At 36.7% G+C, this 20,517-nt stretch overlaps 1 protein-coding gene across 1 annotated transcript in view; it reads right to left on the reverse strand.

The window, feature by feature from the left end:
* Nucleotides 1–20,517, reverse strand: part of LOC140232174 (rab11 family-interacting protein 4-like) — a 73,180-nt gene extending 52,663 nt beyond the window's left edge. The window contains exons 1-3 of the mRNA XM_072312314.1: nt 20,377–20,517; nt 11,808–11,910; nt 7,294–7,385 (exon numbers count right to left, since the gene is read on the reverse strand). Coding sequence (XP_072168415.1) covers nt 7,294–7,385; nt 11,808–11,910; nt 20,377–20,517 — 336 coding nt within the window. The remainder of the gene's footprint in view (nt 1–7,293; nt 7,386–11,807; nt 11,911–20,376) is intronic.

Here is a 20,517-nt window from a genome sequence, read left to right on the forward strand (position 1 = left end):
AAGATATGTCTTTGTGATGGTAATTACTTTTCGCTATCCCTTCTTATAAAAGGTAGGTGGTACTGACACATGGATGCACGAATAGAAATTGAGCAAAAAATGCTGGAACAAAGATGAAAATTACTCAACTTGGCATACCCAGGCACTAATCTGATATGTCTATCAATAAAGAATTATATTTGAAGATTATTCTATATTAGTTTCATCTGTGGAAATTAAGCGGAAAAGTGATAAAACCAGCTTTCCAGGATGGTATAGTTTTAAACATTTTCACATGATACAGCTCTGATTTACACTTCTGCGCAAATTTCTGGACGGAATTGACTTTTGTTTTACATGCTTTATCATTAAGTGAAATTTCTTTTCATTTAATACATAGATAAGCAAAATATGGCCAACATTATGATAACGTTCAAAATTAATCTTCAGATTGCTCAGCAAGACGGCGGCTTGAAACATCGATCATCAAAGACACAAGTGCACCTGTGGAATTCTTTTGTACATCAATAGAAATCTGACAACTGTTTGAATAATTATAGCCAGTTGGAACTCCAACTCTTAAACCTCCTTGATCATACAAGCTTGCAAAAATTTCAGTAACTTAGGAACTCATCTAGATTTGTAGAAAACTTTCTTCAACAGTGTGATGCATACACTGTATATTTTAAATGTGGCCTTTTTGGTCTACAGCTGGTGTCTTGCTGCGTACAAAAAAAAACCCCAAACAAACCATCAAATAGATAGTTTTTGACAGGTGTCGTATTAACTTCCTTAAATAATCCCTCAATGGAAATGTGTCTTGTCCGGCTGCATTTATCAAAGAAGTTTGCGACGCTTTCGGTTCGTCTCTACAAATCAAATTTTATCAACTCTGTAACTCAAAGGGCTGATGTAATTTGGGTCAGAAGAAAGCCCCTAAATGGCTGGAATAAACTTGCTACTGTAGGCCAGTCAAGATTCAGAAAAAGTAGGGCAATGAATCAAAATGACACATTTTCAAGAGGTAATTAGGTAAAGGAAGACCAGCAGAGAAAGGTCAGCTGTTATTAGCCATGGATTTCACAAGTCGAATCTCGTATGCTGTATAACCATCTTCGTGGCAACCATACCTTGGTTTACTACATCCCTGCAAGTCTGATCATCACATGTTGTTTGAAAGTTGGGCAAAATGAAGCTTGGAGAACAAAAGCAGATATTAAAACAATAACATCGTTTGGAAATTCTTATAGATCAAAACATTTGACATCTTCATCACTTCTCTCTCTTTCCCCATGATCTTCCAACCTTCTCCTCCCCCTTTCCTCCCTCTTTTCTGATCTATCTTCCTCTTCCTACCGACTTTCAAACTCTCAACTTGATGATTCTCACCCTATTCTCCCTTACAATTGTCCCTGTTCCCCCATCCTCCCTTAGTGCAACCTTAATTCTGGCTCACAACTGCCCTTCAACCATCACTATTTGCCATCTTTACAAACTCCCTATATCACTTCCCTAAGGCGTCTTCCCCCTTCTCTTTCTAAAGCCTTCTTTTGCCAAGCACCAGTCATTTCAAGGACTACATGCACATGGTGTTTAAATACCAAAAGCCTCTCTTTCTCAAATCCGATGATGTGAAGTCAAACAATGTAATGGAGAAAGTGCTGCAACCATTCTGTATCATTTTGAATCATGTTGTCAGTACAAAGCAAAAAGGTCAATTGTCAGTTCTAAAGCATTCTTAACATTCGAAATTTAGACAGGAAGAAGTTAAAGATATTAATATATATTTTTTTTTTCAACAAAAACATACCAAATGTTTTCAGAGTTTGCAGCTTCTTAGCTTTACTGTAATCAGTTTTATCATGTCACCCCTACCCCTAAGAAGAAAAAAGAAGAGGACAATAAAGAAAAAAAAATGCTACCAGAATCAGAATTCCACAAATTTAAATGCAGTGAGATGTCTCATCATGGCGGAGTCAAGGACGTTCTAAGCATGCTTCGGACTTACATGAGGTGTCATGTGACAGGAGGCCATCCTACGCTTGCCGTGACAATGCCATCATTAGCGGTAGGAGAGTAAAGAACACGATAGCTACAGAGGAAAAGAGCCGTGCACGCTGGATCACTGAATTACCATCACAGGCTGATTAATAATCAGCAGAGCACTGGCACCGTCAAGGGGTGTTATTGTACCACCCATCCGTCCAAACAGGCACGACTTTTATGCTGGATTCGTACGTGAACGTGAACGATTCTGTGACCACCTTGATGAAATGACAAATGTCAAAGGCGACGTTGCTCCGGTACGCCTCGCGATGCATCTGTGATGCCAGATGGGCTCGTATTAAGTCTGTCTGGAATCTGAGGAGGACCTAATAACATGCATCCAGGCCCTGGAAGTAGCGATGGAGCTGGAACGAAAGTCGCCCTCCTTCCATCCGCGGCGCACGTGACATTGGCATTCCAGTGTACCCTGTTGACACCAGGAACCCCAGTTTGTCTGTCCCTCCCCCTCTATCTTTCCCCTTCCCCATCAGCTGAGAATGTTATCTGAGATAGGAAGTCAACATCAAGGCACCTGACAGTTATAGAAACCAAGCGAGGATATCATGTGATGTGATATAGTCCTGAAATCCACACTCCCCACCCCTCCAATTAGAAATTCAAAAACAAAAGCATAAACACTGAGCAACTGTCCGTAAGTAAATAAATACTGACATCTAAATACTACCCGTCTACCTCAGGAAAATATATAAATCTATCATAATGTTCCCTGGTTTGGCAGCAAATTTGAGTTTATTTAAAAATTCAATTACTTTTGCCTCCTGTCACTACTTTTATGTACAACTATAAATATTTAAATTACATTTGACTTCTTGAAGAGATGGTTATTATGACCATAAATTGCTAAATACAATGATGCGTAAACTAAATGTAGAAAACAGGCATATTAAAGGTTTAATGGAGAGTGCTAGTACTCCAGTATGGTATTTCACATCAATGCCTGCTGTGGTTTTACAACAAGGAAATTGCACAGTAGTGACAGAACGTCACACAAACCTAAACAAACAAATACATTTCAGCTAGTTGACACATTTGGAATGTCAAATAAACCGAGTAATTCCCATGACTGTCATTTCCTCTCTGACAACAAATGAGGCTGAGTTCATTTCAACAAATTTCCTCCCTTTGCAATGTAACAAAAGAGAGAGAAAAACAAACAAACAAACAAACAGATAAACTTTGAACAAAAATGGGAATACAGGAAGTAATCTCTGAACTGATTCAAAATGTACTGTCAAGTTCACTTTGTCTAATTGTAGAAACAAGTATGTTAAGTACCATGAATGAAATGCATCTGGGAATCTGGATGATTGTCCATTGTGAAAAAGAGCTGTACCACAGTAAATATTTAATGGTCACAACATAAAATCTGTGCAAGAACAAGGATAGGAAATAAAACTTGGGGAAACAGTGACGTTTCCTCAATCTTTTTTTTTTTTATTTTTTTTTTTTAATGAGTATGTTTCCATATATTTGTGTTTGTCCAGACTAGCAAGACTATATCACACTATCAATGTACAATCAAAATTAAAATGCAAGTTTAAGGCTACACAACAAACTGTCCCAACGCATTTCTGGATATATGAAAAATAGTGTGATCCTTGTATTTTGGCCATCAACACAATCCATCACTAATGTCAGCAAAGAAATTTTTCCTCTTGAAATAGTCATGATCAAACTTTACTTGTAAAAATGGTGTAGGCTATCTAGTACTTTTACAAGATCATGAAAACAAATTCAAGTTGCCTAATTTACAGGTCTGATGACAAAAGGAAGAAGTACATTCCAACCCTAACTTCAGCAACCGCCCTCCAACGTATCACTTACCTCTGTCTCACATAATACGGCATAAATGAAGAAACCCATGAAAAGCCACGCTCCTAACAATTTCCATGCCACACTTGCCGTAGCATCAGCGGCTCTAAAGAGCAAATCTCGGCACGCTTTCAACGGCAGGACTTCTGGAAGCTCGCTCACAAAGCACGTAAGAAACAGCGGAATCATGAGGGATGCGGATGGCTTTGAAATATCCAACATGGCACCCAGAGTTGTAATCGTTCTTCAGTTCCTGACACCAACTTGAAAATGTTATGCTTCACTTTCAAGGATTATGAATACTGACCACAGTTTAATTATTCAAAGAATCATTTGCAAAAAAAAAAAAGATAAAAAATTGTGCAATATTTCTTCATGAGAGTATTATATTGGTGAGGTCCTTCTTCTTATGCTGACTCTATACATCACATCATCAGTAGTCAAGCACAGCATCAAAACAATTATGGATTGCTTTCTTCCACCAAAAGGTGACACTCATGCAGCGCAAATGAAAACTCTTGTTGAAATGTTTCCACTATTTCACTCCCTTTTAATTTTTGGTTGACAAGCATGATGAAAAGGGCTCTTGATTGAAGTGTATGGAATATTCCTCAACAGCCTTCAAAGATCGCTAGAACCAAAATGAATGCATGTCTGCATGGCTGTTCACGCCGCATGTCACACACAGAGATGGCATTTTACCCGCAAAACCTTCTGACTGTTTTAACAAGGTGGTGGAATCAAATCACACATGTAAAACCTCCACAAAAACATCATCCAAAGTTATGTCAATACTCGATGAAGACCTCACAATGCAAGATGTTCGAGAAGTCAATCCAGATTACAGGAGGTGCAATGTACTGTTCCGTCATTCAACGAGTCTCTCTGCAGAATTTGTCAGCTAGCGGGAAACGAAATTAATCGCTGTATCATTTTCAGAGGAAAAGAAGAACTATACTGCCGTATCTCAGGTGGACAATAAAGAAATGCGACAGGTATCCACAAACCAGGCTGCTTGGTTTACGTCTCATCCTCACACTGTGCAACTGCCACAAAAGTGACTCTCAAAAGTGAAGAGCCGCAAAAACCAAAAACATGCGCAGGCAGAGATTGTGGATATCGCTCGCTTCATTATCTTTTAAAGACTGTGATAACATACCAAGCTCCTGGGAGACTGCCCTGAACACACACTGTATCGATTTAATTGTTGCTGATAATCGCTGCTTGATTGTAGAACAAGCTGTAAAAGGTCATGGGGATGCAAGCTTGTGAAGCTCAGCACAGACACAACACCAAATATTCATAAACATGTTTCTCATCGGTGTGGCGGTGGGTATACCGCTTCATCTTACGAGTTGGTCAATTGTCTTGTCAATGCAATTTGCTACATAGCCACTTCATAATCACATGAATACGATGACCATGTTTATCTCCCTCTCCCATCACTTTGTTAGCTTATAAAATCTTTATTTAAATGCTGTGAAATCCACTGCCTGCTGCAGCTTGCAGAGTCCTGTACAAAAAGTACAGAGATTTCAGAAACTGGCAGGGAATTGGTTAAAAGATTCCAAACACTGAGGGTTTTCACAAGCAAACCATTTCACAGCAACCTTCCCAGCTCCTTTGATTAATATATTAAATTCAAAAAATAGGTACATTCAATGATGCACAGGAAAATCTCCCAGAAGAGAGGCAAATATATTGCACACACCCGGATGGTAAATCTAGATTTAGTTTAAAAATGGACAGTAGCCTACGTGAAGGGCTTGTAATGACTGAGCACAATATATTACCACTAAAGACCTTTAAAACTGTCCACAACATTTTGAATGAAATTCAATGCAGCTCTGATAACAGCATATACCTTTATGACTAAAAGATAACCTTTGACCTCGACCCTGATGAGGCAGCGGCTCCAACATGCTGCTGATATGTACTAAGGTCTATATTATGTCTGTAGCTACCAGGGAGGTTTCCTCTCATCTCCCTGTAGCTACACATCTACCCTAACAGTCAGAATTCTTGATTGAAATTACATGCAAGCCTTGTCAAGTGAAAAAAAAGAAGAACAAAGAATTCAGACTTTTCAGATACACTACCATTCTTATGGCAAAGGGGACTGGACAAGGGCAAAGAAAACAAAACAAAACAAACAAAACAAAACAAAGATACCAAGGAGCAGTCTCCTTTGTCAATGTCAAACTGATTTGATACTTGACCAGTATTTATCACGCCATTTATTAATATCTTTGATGATAATAATGGGTTTATCTGCAAATATGGGCTTTTGCCTTATTAATAAGAGTAGGACCAACAAAAAGAGAGAAAAACAACAAAAAATGTGTAATCTTCCATCAAATATCTGATCTCTGATAACACATTGAAACTGAACTGACTGATGCAGAGTTCTAAAAAAAAAAAGGAAGACAACAAAAGCAATAGAGTTTGAACCCACTTGTTAGATTGACAAGTTTGCTAATATCCAAAGTTGAATAACCAGTGAGTGCTAAAGCAAATTTGGCACTTTGTTATCTTAACTGTCCTTTAAAAAAAGACATGAAACAAAATAAATGTTCTGAAATACTTCATCACCAAAGCCTTTGATTTATTCACCATTTATCCTGTACTTTATACTTATTTGACAAATAAATATCAAAACATTTTATATCAATGGAGCAAAATTCATGGAATGCACACTAAAGAACAATTACCTTTTACCTCAGGGCCACTTCTACACATTATATCAGTGCAGTTGGTGATAGTGCTATACTATGGAGTTGCTTTCAGTCACATCTGGGCCCCGTTGCTAGAAACTTTGCGTTTAAACGCAACTTGCAACTGATTGTCACTGGCCAATCAAAATCATCGTTGCATGCATGTCTTCTTAATAGGGCAGACCCTGAGCCAATCAGAATGGTTGTTTCAAAATTAGCAATTATTTGCAATTGATTGCAACTTTCTTGCAACGGGGCCCTGGAGTTAATTCATAAGAATTCCCACACTCCATTATACTCTACAGTTTAATGCACGATTTGGGAGATCCTATACAATTTATTTTTAGCCTATTTAGAAATGTCTACCTAGAGCTGGTACTAAGCATGTGGAAACCACATATCATTTACTATGACAGTTTGTGACAAATTAGTGTTTGTGCCTACATGGACATGGGAAAAACAAAGCATAAAATCTTATCGCATTTCAAGACTGAGCAAGACAGGTAAAAGGAAAAAAAAATGAAGTACTCAATTGTAACCACGTCTGCCTCAATGTTTACACTGCCATCACAGGTACCACTATCATTTCACACTTGGCAGACTCGTGTGAGAAAAGTCAAACCATGGCAGACATATATAGAGCCTGCCCTCCAGGGGACGACTATTTACCTCGTAACGGATCATCGGTCAGAGAGCAGGATCTATCATTTTTGATACTCACCCCATTACTCTTTGTGTCATCGTCGTCTGTCGTCGGTATCTGTCTGGGGTCGTCCGACAGTGATGGGGGCACCTCTACTCCATGGCCCCCACCTGGAAGGAAAGTCAGGCCGCAGAAACAACGAGACAGAGAATACAAAGCGGTAGGAGAAGAGGAGGAGGAAGAGGATGAAGAAGTTGAAGAAGAAAGAAAATGCTGTGATTTCATGTCATTTTTTTTTTTTTACAAATTGATTTCATGTTATTTGCTCAACAATGTAGCAGAGTTAACCTTCACCAATAATTCAGACACACTAAATAGGTTGACATTGCAGGCATCTTCAACTGATACTGTATCTCTTTTTGGATTGACACTGGACGCAACTTGAAAGATATCACAAAAACTATTTTTGCTATGCAGGAGATAAGAGCCACAGAGCATTACCCTCACAACCTGACAATCTCTCAGGTAATGACATAATATTGCATCTACTGCCAGCCTTCAAACCTTTGGTAGATAAGACGAGAATTACATCTATTACAATCATTTCAAGGAGAATTTACTTCATGGACAAATGGGTTTCAAAATGAAGGCATCAACACAAAAGCAATGTGTGTAATTGGAGAGTCAACCAACTTACATCTTCACTAAAAATCCTACCTGAAATAGTGATACAAAACACCTTATCTTGGTGGCAAAAGCAGAAAGACAATCATATTATGTAAAAAGTTGTCCATTCATTTCTACCCTGCCCATTAAACTACATTGTATGTTACCAGAGGGCATTCACAGATGACATTACAGCTGAAATTGCCACTTTGAGTTCATTGACTTTGACCTTGAAGGCTTGTGCCAAAATGCAATCAGTTCACCAGCACCGTATCAAGCACATCCTACATCATGTGCCAAGTAAACCCCACAATTTTCTTTTTAATCATTATGATAATGAGATGTGGTACTGACTGGCAGACAGACGAGTGGTATGCAGAAAGTTTCTGACACCTCTCAGGGCCAAGGCATGAAACTGCAGGCTCAGATTTAGAGAGAACTGGGAACTATTAAAGGGACAGTACAGTATTGGTGGAGATGAAAATTGGGCTTTAACTTTTTTTGTGAGATACCAAGAAAACAGTTATGAAATAGTACAGAGCATACCATTTTAAGAGGAATTCAAAGTTTCTTTGATGAAAATCGGGTTTGGAATGACTGAGACATCAAAAAACAAGGTAAAACAAAGCGATCGTAATAACATGTGGGTCCCACACCTTATTGAATCGCTCTGTTTTGGATATCTCAGCCATTTCAAAACCAATTTTCATCAAATAAATGCTGAATTCCTCATGGAATTACATGCTCTTTCATATTTCATAAGAGGTTTCTCATTATCTCACCAAAAATGTTAGAAACCTGAATTGGGTCTCACCAAAACTATATGATCCCTTTAAAAACAGAATCCTTGACTGCCTTTATAGACACTTTCTTGATAGCTTTCTTGAGCAAATCCTTCCAAAAGGTTTGCCATAAAAGCAAGGTTGAAAACAGTGGGAAGGGGAACAACCACACATCTTCACATACACGGTCTCTGAATCAATCCAAATGCAGTTGGTATATAATGAATTGATTTCCCTAACAGGGTTGAACTTTACAGTTCCTGGGGGAAAAATAGAGGTGAAACAAGTGACCCCATTATAAGGAGGTTACATCTGCGGAGAGAAAGATAGTGGAGCAAACAGGCTACATTCTGTAGATCAGCTCATGAAGACAAACACGAATTTAATTCTTAGTGGAAGTAATGGCAATCATTCAATGGTCTAAAATCTCTTGGATTTGGCAACATATCAACACAGCAAAGCATAAATTAAGTGAATATCAAACTTGGAAAAAAATGAATAGATTGATAAACACCTTACTTCACTGATATTGACTCCTAATACCATGCCAAATGAGTACTGATTCACGCACACAGTGTATTTCTCTTCAAAGATATAGAGATTACACACACTTATCTATACAACAGTAATTATACATTAATTATATCCTATCCCCTGGGCCCTATCTCATAAAAAGTTGATATGACAGCAACTTGCTTGAATGGCAATTGTCATGGTAATGACAAGAATCCAGCTTCCTTATTGGCTGTTGCTATGGGAATTGTATACACGCACAAGTAAATATGTATACATATACGCAACAGCCAAAGAATCTTTACTGGAGTCAAACGTTAATAAATAATGCTTCAATGCACATTAGCTGATGGGCAATTCTATTCTAGCCAGTCTGCACTAGTCATGCTTTTCAAAAATACCCTTGTGGGCAGCAAATGAGGATTGATTCAATTGGGTTAACCTTATCTCCCCAAGCTATGCGGTCTTTGGGCACCTAGAGATATCTTGCAAAGTTAACCTTTCCCTCCTGGGGAAATCAGAAAGTTTCACAATATTTTATTTTATTTTATTTTATTATTTTTTTTTTGCATGGGATTGGGGCAAATTGATTGTGCATAAAGCCATACATTAACTCCACAGTGTAAACCCAGGCAATGAAACACATTATAGGCCTATACATTTTCACATCCACTCCTACAAACACTTTGCAAGCAGTTTAATTGCTTCTTAAAGGGAAGATAAACCCCAAGAGCAATGTGGATTGAGTGAAAGCAGCAACATTAGTAGAACACATCAGTGAAAGTTTGAAGAAAATCGGACTATCGATGCAAAAGTTATGAATTTTTAAAGTTTTGGTGTTGGAACCGCTGGATGAGGAGACTACTAGAGGTTATGACGTATGAGTGGACAACAATACCAAGAAAATATAAAGGAAATACTACAAAAATCCATTTTTCATGAAAATTACAAATTCCATCAACTTGATATTGACATATGTTAAGGGTAGCAATTATTCCCCCTGCTTTCTGAAAGCGGTTGGTCCATTGCTCTTTCATAATTCTAGAAAAGAGAATTTTTGTTGAATTTCCTTTATATTTTCTTTGTATTGTTGTCCACTCATACGTCATATCCTCTAGTAGTCTCCTCATCCAGCGGTTCCAACACCAAAACTTTAAAAATTCATAACTTTTGCATCGATTGTCCGATTTTCCTCAAACTTTCACTGATGTGTTCTACTAATGTTGCTGCTTTCACTCAATCCACATTGCTCTTGGGGTTTACCTTCCCTTTAAGGAGTGGCTGCAGAGAGTGTAGTAGCTAAAGGGTTAATTAACTTTGTGAGTGATTGGTACAACACATCAAATGAAAATGAAATAGGACTGATCAAACAATTCTCACTTCCCTACCCCTAGAGGGCTCCCATCATGGCAGGTGGTGTTAAATGTGAAATGAACAGGGCTCTTTTCATTGCTAAGTACTTGATCAATCTACCACTGCAGGGGGGAGAGAATTACCATGGCAACAATGTCAGCTGTGGGGCACAGCAAGAGCTCTGGGTAACAAACATGGCATTAAGTCACTGCCTGCTAGTGGCACATGAGTTGTTCAACCAACTTTTTGTTAATGACTGCATTCAGGAGCGAAGGGCTTGAAGTACCCTTTACTTCCTTGAATTTTGGACTGGCCCGCCTCGCTTGTGTTGTGCAACACCTTGATTATTTGCAATGATTTGACACATTGATTAAAAAAATGGCAGTTTGCAGAGCTGATACCGGTACCTTTTTCAGAAAGAGCATTACAAATTTCTACTTCACCTACTGTTTATGTGCCATGCTTTCAATCTATGGCATATTATCATTCTTAAGATGCAAGACGTAAATACATTTTTCAGGGATATTACAGGCAACAATTTTCAGATTTATGTTCATTTTTTTTTCTTTTGTGCAAGGAGACATATTCTTCAAAACCTATCATCACTTATAAGCAAGAAAAACTGGCATCTGTGATATTTCATGGACATGGAACTACCAAATGAATAACATTTATGATACACACTGAAAGTCACATTCACACAAATTCTCAAAATTTACACAAGCAACAACAACAAACAACCTTAAGAATTTAAAAAATTGAATCCACAAAAGAAGGAACAACAGCAACAAATCTTTTCTACAAAGACCAAAGGAAGTTGTACCATTTAGAAGGTCCATGATCCAACAAAAAATTTTAAGATTCAGCATGAACGATACTTTTTGCCTAAATTTACTACAGATTGTATATACATCATCATTATATACGTATACTATTCACTACTTTAATAAAAAAATGTTCCCCCAATTTCATGTGCTTATTCTGCCACAATCCTTGTATTTTCTAATCACAACACAGTACCAAGTTGATCAAAATCCATTAGAAAGATGCTTGTCACTAGAAGATTTATACAAAGCTGACCTAACACCAGTGGACAAAATTTGAAGGGGAGACCTGAGGTTATACATAATAACCTGTGACTGGCTTCCAAAATAAACAGGGAAACAAGTGTCCGTAATCCCAAACTCACACATGTCAACAGAAACTTGAAAGAAAAGGGGAAGTTTTAGGAGCAAACACTTGACACTATACTGGCCACTTCAAAGTACTGGTACTCACCTTTCCTGCTAAGAATGACAGACTCCACACCTTGACAGAATGTCGTGAAATTGATCAGGCCTGTATTGTTGGGATCCAGGGCAGAAAGGAGGTCCTGTATACTCTGTGGAGAGGAGAGGAGATGAGCAAAATGGATAGATAAACAGATATTTCACTAAGACATTCAATGTTCCTTCATGGTAATGCTCAAATCTGGAAAAGTGTAACTTGTCATTGTTTACTTTAAAGTCAATGTGCTCAGTCATGCATGGTATTTGTCTGTTGACACAATTGGGTACCATTGGAAAGAAGAAGAGTGCTTCTTTCCTCAAAACCATCATAGGGCTGTCAATAGTTGAAAATTATAGAATAATAGCCCTCTAAAGTTTGATTACCCTTCTTTATATGTACTGTATACAGACAGATAGATAGATAGATAGATAGATACTGTATACGCCGTTATTTTAGACTACAGATATTTTCGCGAATGACGAGGTCATAGACATTTTCACGAGATGTTGTTTTCGCGAATCGATGCCGACGCTTATGTTAATGCTCTATTAACAAAGCGCATGGAGACAATTTTGCGTGTTGTTAAATTCGCAAAAATTCGCAAAAAATAAAACCCTCGCAAAAATAACAGCGTATAAAGTAGATAGATATACAGATAGGTATATAAAGAGATAGATATCTAGGTACATACAAAAATAGATAAATAGATAGATAGATAGAGTATAGGTACCTAGATAGATAAATAAATAGATAGATAGATAGATAGATAGAGATAGATAGACAGATGGAGTAACTGACTGACAGATACACAGATACATACAGATGGACAGAATATAAGATACACGGACTGATTGATAAATTGATAGATGCATAGACAGATGGATAGACAGATGTATCATAGACAGAGTGACAAACAGACAGACAGACAGACAGACAGATAGACAGATAGATAGGTAGAAAGGTGAATATACTGATGAATAAACAGATGGTTTAGACAATGGGATAGTAGTTTGATATTAAGACAGACAAGACAGATACAAAGTTGTTACACACGTAGGATAGAAAGGGTATAAATTAAACAGATAGAAAGGGGTGATTGGCAGACGGTTAGTCAAATGAATAGAAAAGGAGGTCGGTAGATTGATGTATTGGTATGAAGGTATGTTGGTAGACAGATAGATGGATAAGGGATGTAGAGATTGATTGATGGAATGGTGATAATGACATATTTTAATGATGACAATACCAGTGCCATCCTCCAGGAATATCATACAAAGTGAGATAAGAAGATGTCATACACTTTGTGGGTTGGGAAGATTGATATGTGAATGGCACAACATTAATAGAAAGTGCAAGAAATTGCATGCCAGAGTAGAGAGATATAATTGAAATAGACAAATATAAAGTCAGGTGGAGAGAGAGAGAGAAATAGAAACATAGAGAAGGTGTGTGTGTGAGAGAGAGAGAGAGAGAGGGAGAGAGAAAGAGAACAAAAACATGAAGAAAACTTTTGTTATCCAGCATGCAGTGTATCACAGTGATGCAAAAAAATGCATTTGTGAATGCAGGGGATAGGTTATAACTAAAACAGTACAAATTGTCTACTGCTTCTTCTTGGCAAAATACTGTACCAAGATCTGGTTTTCCTTCCTAAATTGCAAACTAAATGATGTACAGCATTACAGAAAAAGAAGTTATCAAACTATTCTATTCTCAATCACTTCCTGAAACATGGCATTTAAATAGAGATATCAAGTGTGGTGTTGATACTACGTGTTTCTGTTCTGAAGCAGGAAAGAAACAATACTTGAGGTGAAGTCCATGCATTGTACTATTACGTAATATAAAGCTCTAGCATATCAGTCAGATACATTCACATACAGCAGGATCACACTTATGATGTCATGTGATCATTTCAAACATACTGTAACATTAATAGTAAAATAATACAAGTGAAAAAAATATGAAAATGCACATAGGATCTCTGTGGTAACTGTAAAAGTCCATACAGCATGACATTTAATTTGCAATTAGATTTTAAATCAAGTTCAATTTATACATTCACTTGATTACATGTGACAAAAAAGCTTTTCAAGCAACCCCCTTGACATTAAAACATATTCATAGTTAAACTGACAGTTAATACAGTAACTTTAAGACAGCTCAGAATAAAATGGCAACAGCAAATCAGCTTACGGGGATTTAAAGCTGTTGCCATGGCATACGTTGTGATCATATTGTGAGCTAATGTTCAACACAATGTCTTCAATGATTTGGATTCATTGATGCCGTATACAGACAGGAAAAACATAAAGCAAAAACTGTAGGATGCCATCCACTGTTATGCAAATTGAAGTATGATATTGTATGTACATAGCTGTAAAATCAAATGTGTGCATACCCAGTGTAATACCACATTCTCCTATGGCATTGACAGATTATCAAATTATGCATACAATGACGTCATGGCTACAGCATACACTCGATGCTCTCCGACAGTTATGTTCATGACGCGCAGAGGGTGATTTTGCACTACTCATGGTCGTACTGCCATTTTGTTTGAAGTGGTGTGCACTCACACACACACACACACACACACACACACCTAAGCTTTCACAATGTGCGTTGAAGCGAAACTCATAAGGTGTTCACAACTGCACCAGATTTTTGTTTGTCGCAATCAATCAATAATTTGGCAGTTAGCATTATACAGCTTGAAGCTTGAAGCGACAAAAAATGTATGCTACGAAAGGGAAACTCTCACCACAGACGTACACTAAAAGATACACAAATATCTGATTGTTTTAGAGGTTTGCAAATTGTAATCACTGGTGATACTCCTTTCCAATTGACAGAATACATGCATAAAGGAAATCTGAAGTCCGAAATTATGAATAGTTTTCAGACTGTCATCTGATTTACATGTTTGCAACTTCACATACTACATCACTTTGAAGAACCTGAACAAGTCAAAATTCTGATATGTCTTCATGTCTGGGAAATTTATGAAACTGATCATAAGAATGATGATGTATAAACATCAACATGTGTGTGTGTGTGTGTGTTCAAACATACACATCTATGGAGAAATCAGTTAGAACTAATTTTCACCATAACATTGTACCACTATGGATATGTGTTTGTCATCCTACTGACAGTCACTATTATCACTATAATTGCCTAGATTGATTTATTGGGGCATTCCTCCCCATTTCCACCATTTCCGTGTTTTACTTAAAATGTTCTGCAAACTTATATTTTATTAGGTATTGTGATGCATATTCCATTTAGAACTGTAAAATATATGTTTCTGTTGGAACATTAAATGAATGAAAATTGATTTGAATGCTTAGGATACAATTGATTAGATTATTATTAGATCAGCACACTTGCTTCATTAACCAATTTACTGACCACAGTGAACCCTCTGATTTCAATAAACTAATCTTTTGTTGAATATTGAACTACTAGGATTCTATTATAAAATATGGGGTGAAGGGGGCAAAACATTTAATTCAAACAAAGAACTTAGTGGGTGACCAGTAGAAAATGTTACTAATATACCATCATTGATTTATAGCCATATTGATCCGGTATGTGTACTAAATCATTATATATTATATATATATATATATATATGTATATGATACATTACCACAGAACTGACAGATACCTTTTGTATCTATAACAATTTAAAAAACATATATTTTAGCCATCTTATGTCATTCTGTGGTGGGAAAAATGAATGAATAATAATAATTGTAGACAATAGTCATCTTGGAGGTCACCGCTGCACAATCCAACAGAGCAAAACAGAAATGACAAAAGCATCAACAAATATGAATCTCCAACAGTCATAATAAAGCGACAGTGCTGGGTCTGTGAGTACTGCAGAAGATACAGGGAGGCTTCACATTCTTTTCCTACCGGCGTTGGAGGTCTCATCCTTGATGTTTGGTCTAACAAAACCTTCAGCCTTAATCAATTGTGCGGTATGGGCTTCTTTCTCTTCTATCCCCTATACCTCTCCTGCAATGCTGCCTCCAGCATTCTAGTAATGGAGGGAGTTCCCTTCTCTCTCCTTTCTCTCTCTCTCTCTCTTCATCTCTCTTGCTTCTCCATGAATGAACTTTTTCAATATAGAAAGAGAGGCACTTCACAAAATATATAATGCTGTTCATTTTTTGTAGCTAATTCAAATCCAAATCATGCAGCTCTTTACAATTCTAATCGATTGATTTTTTTTTTTTTTTTTAAATAAGAGTTCGTGAAACAAACAAAAACTCATTCAAAATTAATGAGTCCATTATCAGAAGATGCAGAAAGTGTATAAATTTGTCATTACATAGGGTCTACATACTGTAATATGTCTAGTCTTATCACACAGAAAATACAACTGATAGGCATGTGATACGTATGTTCCTATTGATTCCTCCCGTAGACCCCGTTCTAACAGTTACTTCATTTACTTTGCCTCAACCTCTGGGACACACAATTGCTGAGACACTACTTCCATACGGCACACTGCACAGCTGTCTTTTGTGAAACATGATATTCCTTATCAGATTGTGGTATATGTCCTTGCATGGACCTACAACAACTAGGTCCATGGTCCTTGTGACCTGTTATTTTTAAAGTGGCATATCACATAGAATGATAGTGTTGTATTATCTGTTTTTACCTGTTCTTGTGAGAAATGTAGCTGTAGAAATGTAGAGCTCCAAATGGAATTACAGCTGTATTATCTTATATGACTTGTTTTGTGAAACTGGCTGAGAAAGAATCCCTTGCATAATATTTCATAGACAAAAATTTGATTAAAAGTGAATCATATCAATGCTAAAAAAGCTTGTACAACGAAGATAGTAAATATATAGGCCTACAAGTAATTATGTGGTTTGCTTTTCTTTTTCCTGTAATAATTCAGTAAATTTCTCAGAAATGACAAACTTACCAAAAAGGTATGTGTACTGGTCTGACATTTCAACATAATCTTTCCCATTGATTGACTTGAACTATTAAAACGTTACCTAAATTGTCATCATGTAATTCATGAATGCAAGTTGTAAGGATTTGTTTGTTTGTTTTGACAACACACAAAATAAACTGTGATAATGTGAGGCAAACAATTAATTGGCTAACCGTGATTTCAAACTGCCTCTTATAAATGATCTGGGAGGTGAATTTGGTCGAACCTAGTCCACATTCTATTTCAAATACAGTATGTTTTCCACAAAAATTGTAGGATGCTACTTGTACCTTTGAACAAATGCTTTGCATTTCAGTACTATGCTGTCATATATACAGCACTGGACAAACTAGTTGTATCTAGTGTCCAACCTTTTTATCTGACCAGCAAGTTTGCTGTTCAGTGTCCGCCATAAGTTCGTCCTATAGCTAGGTCGTTCCACATAAATGGTACATGTATGATTAGCTGATTGTGACCTTTGCACTTTCTCTGTTCACTTGGAAGTTGTTTTTATGTGAATGTTTGTACATTGTGGAGTGTTGTATTGTGAGTGAGTAGTCTTGATGGAAATGCTATGGAATTTCCCAGTAAGAAAGAAAGAAAAAAAAAACTTTTATCTTCTAATCATGTGTCATTGGCTAAACATTATGGTAATGTGATCTGAACATATACCCCCAGCTTCTCACATAAGAACTCGGAGCATATGCTCTGATATAGTAAATTCCTCTTGCATACGGTATGTTCAAGTGGATGTTAAAGGGGAATTCAACCCAAAAAATTCTACACAATTGCATTCTTTTTTAATCTAATGAAAATTACACATTCTGGTCTGGTAACCTACAACAACAAAAATATAGATAAAAGTTTTCCTTTTCAATTCCACATCAATATAAAAAAAAAATAAGGAAGACATTTGGTGAAGATTAGTTCTAAGGTATTGTATGTGATCAAAGGGTAAATGGCATCGCTTTCATCCGATTTGCATAGTTTATACAAATTGTATGACAATATGTGGTTGTGACTAGTATCATTGTTCTATGGAAATGTATTTAATAACCATAGTCTCATAACTTTCTTCAATATCACATCAACTTTTGATGAAATGTCAATTGTGTTTGCTTGATTCTACTTTTTACTAATGCATCGACTTGAACATGGATTATGCATTAAAACATTTAAAGACACAGCTTATGATATTATTCATACCGCTATTACACACATTTCTCTTTCTCACATGACACTATGATGAGGAAAAGTGAAGCAATTTCTTATACACCCATTATTGTATGGTGAAGATCAATTTGAGGAAACTTTATAGGGTTAAATCTAAAAAGATTTTTGGTCAAATCCTCTGTTCATTAGAAATGTTAGTGTAGTTTCAATTTCATATCTAAAGGGAGTGAACTGAGTGTGATAAGACTTATGACAGCCGTTACTTTGGTGCAAAAATTAGATGCAACTGATACTGTATTTGTGCATTACTGTGAAGTTTGGGTTTTGTTTGTTTGTTTTTTGGTTGTTGTTCTACTATGTAATGTTTGCCACAAATGAACACACAACTATTAGAAGTATTATTCTGTACTACAAAACATGACTCCACATGCACTTCAGTCATTTTCTCCATAACATTTGGTATTGATCTAATTTCATTTTGATTTAGCAATGGCTGTCCTGTTTGAAAGTATACTATTCAAAGTGAAAAACCTGCTCTACTGCCATTTACATTGTACCTCAGATTGTCTAAACTGCTGAAGTAAGAGACCGTTGGGTATTTTGTTCCACTCCACCGAGTTCCTTCTGAATGATACAAAGAGATCTCTTGCCAGCTTCAGGCTCTACAAGGGTTTCACAGTCTTCAATGAAAAAAGGGTAAACAAACAAATGGGATCTACACGTGGAGTGGAGATAAAGATGTAACAAGGCACTTAAGTGTCTATGTCTGATAAATTCCTGCTTTTAAATGATGCTACAGCTGACCGTTAGCCATTCATGATGATTTTCCTGGTTCTGTTTGTTCCTCTACTCTCTGCAATTGACAACATAAAACTTTGCATTTTGAAAACCACAGTTTCATATACTGCACTGATAGTGCCATGGGGCCATGTAGATGTCTAGTGAGCAGACATATTGTCAGTGTATATTTCTCTTACAACTGAAACTAATGTTTCGCAAAATAGTGCCAAACTGCCTTTTAATACCCCTGCTGCAATTTTGATCAGTCACCGAAATTTCTCTGTCAAATAGCACCTGTAATCTATGATGAATGCTTCAAAATGCAAATTCAGCATAAATTAGGACCTACACGATGTAATTGGTATTTAAATGTATTGGACTCGGTGAATTATGAACCATCCAGGAGACAATCATCCACAGTCATTAATGCACAGAGATATAGTTCGACAGTATTTTGGTGGTAATTTCTAAATATTACGGAAGACAAACCAGAGACTTATAAATGCCACATTAATGGAATGGAAAGATCAGAGTTGTCAGCATTAACTCTTACTTTACCTCAGGATTCTGGCATCTGCAGAATAAGTTGCTGATATGTCCTCTCTTCACACTATACAAAATGTAGTTCCAAGGGTCGGCCTACACATTTGATTCTCATTTTGACATTCTACTTTTTTTTTTTGCTTGAGTGAATAATTTGGTTCATATAATTCATGAGAGATATTTTACTACTGGTACCAATTTCCAAACAATGCAATGTATGCAACTTCCAGATATAAACAAATAAATCTAGTTGTATCAATTCTCTTTTTAATTGGATATGGTTTATGGCAACTTTACAGTTATGACTAGTCTTAAGCTTCTGTGAAAACCAGTAATAACTTTGAATCATAAAATTATGAAAATTTGTTTTGACTAGCTTTTAAACTGTTGGTGAAAGAAACTGTTCAGCAAAAAAAAAAAATAATAAATAAATAAATGATTTTTACTTTGCACAGTAATATTCTCACTTCAGATCAAATTTGAACAATGAGTATTATTACAATCTTCCAAATTCTCAAACTATGTTGTAACTCCTGGTTAAAAAATAATTTGTCTCAATAAAATCAGCATCTAGGATGTCCAATTTGACTTTGAAAATCCATAGTGTGTACATCCATGTGCATTTACAGCCAGGTACTTGAACTTTAAGAAGAATGAGTTTGACTCTGAGCAGTAACCAGTCCATCAAAACTGGAATACAATGGATAGCACTGTGATAGCAGTTTTCATCACACTCATTCACACTTCATTAAACTAATTGTGTGTTTTTCTTCCTTTGGAGAAAGCCCTTAATACAACCTTCAACTCAAACATTTAAACAGGAAGTGAATTGAGATAACACGTACAATGTCGTAACTCTGCTAGTGTTTTGCTGAGCTCTACTGATAAACAAAGATACCACCGCTCTCTTTTTCTCGGAGGGTGTACTATGTGTGATGATGTACATTGTAAACTTTAATAACAGCCATAGAGTTAGGTAGACCAGACAACCAACATGTACTCTCACAACATGATTGTTAGGAAATCAAAATGATGAAGAATTTTGTGACTTCGCCAGCGCTTCACTATCACTACATTTCGCCTGTCATTTTTGTAGAGTGAACAACAACGTACCCTGTGATCGCTTCCGCCATGAAAGTACTCCTCAGCGAGTTCCACAAACCGTTTGGTCTCTATCCATCCACTCTTCTCGAAATCGAGTGCTTCGAAAACTGGTCTCAGCTGCGACTGGATATCCAATAATTCCGATTCCAT

This window comes from Diadema setosum, chromosome 8, assembly GCF_964275005.1.
Source record: "Diadema setosum chromosome 8, eeDiaSeto1, whole genome shotgun sequence".
NCBI lineage: Eukaryota > Metazoa > Echinodermata > Echinoidea > Diadematoida > Diadematidae > Diadema > Diadema setosum.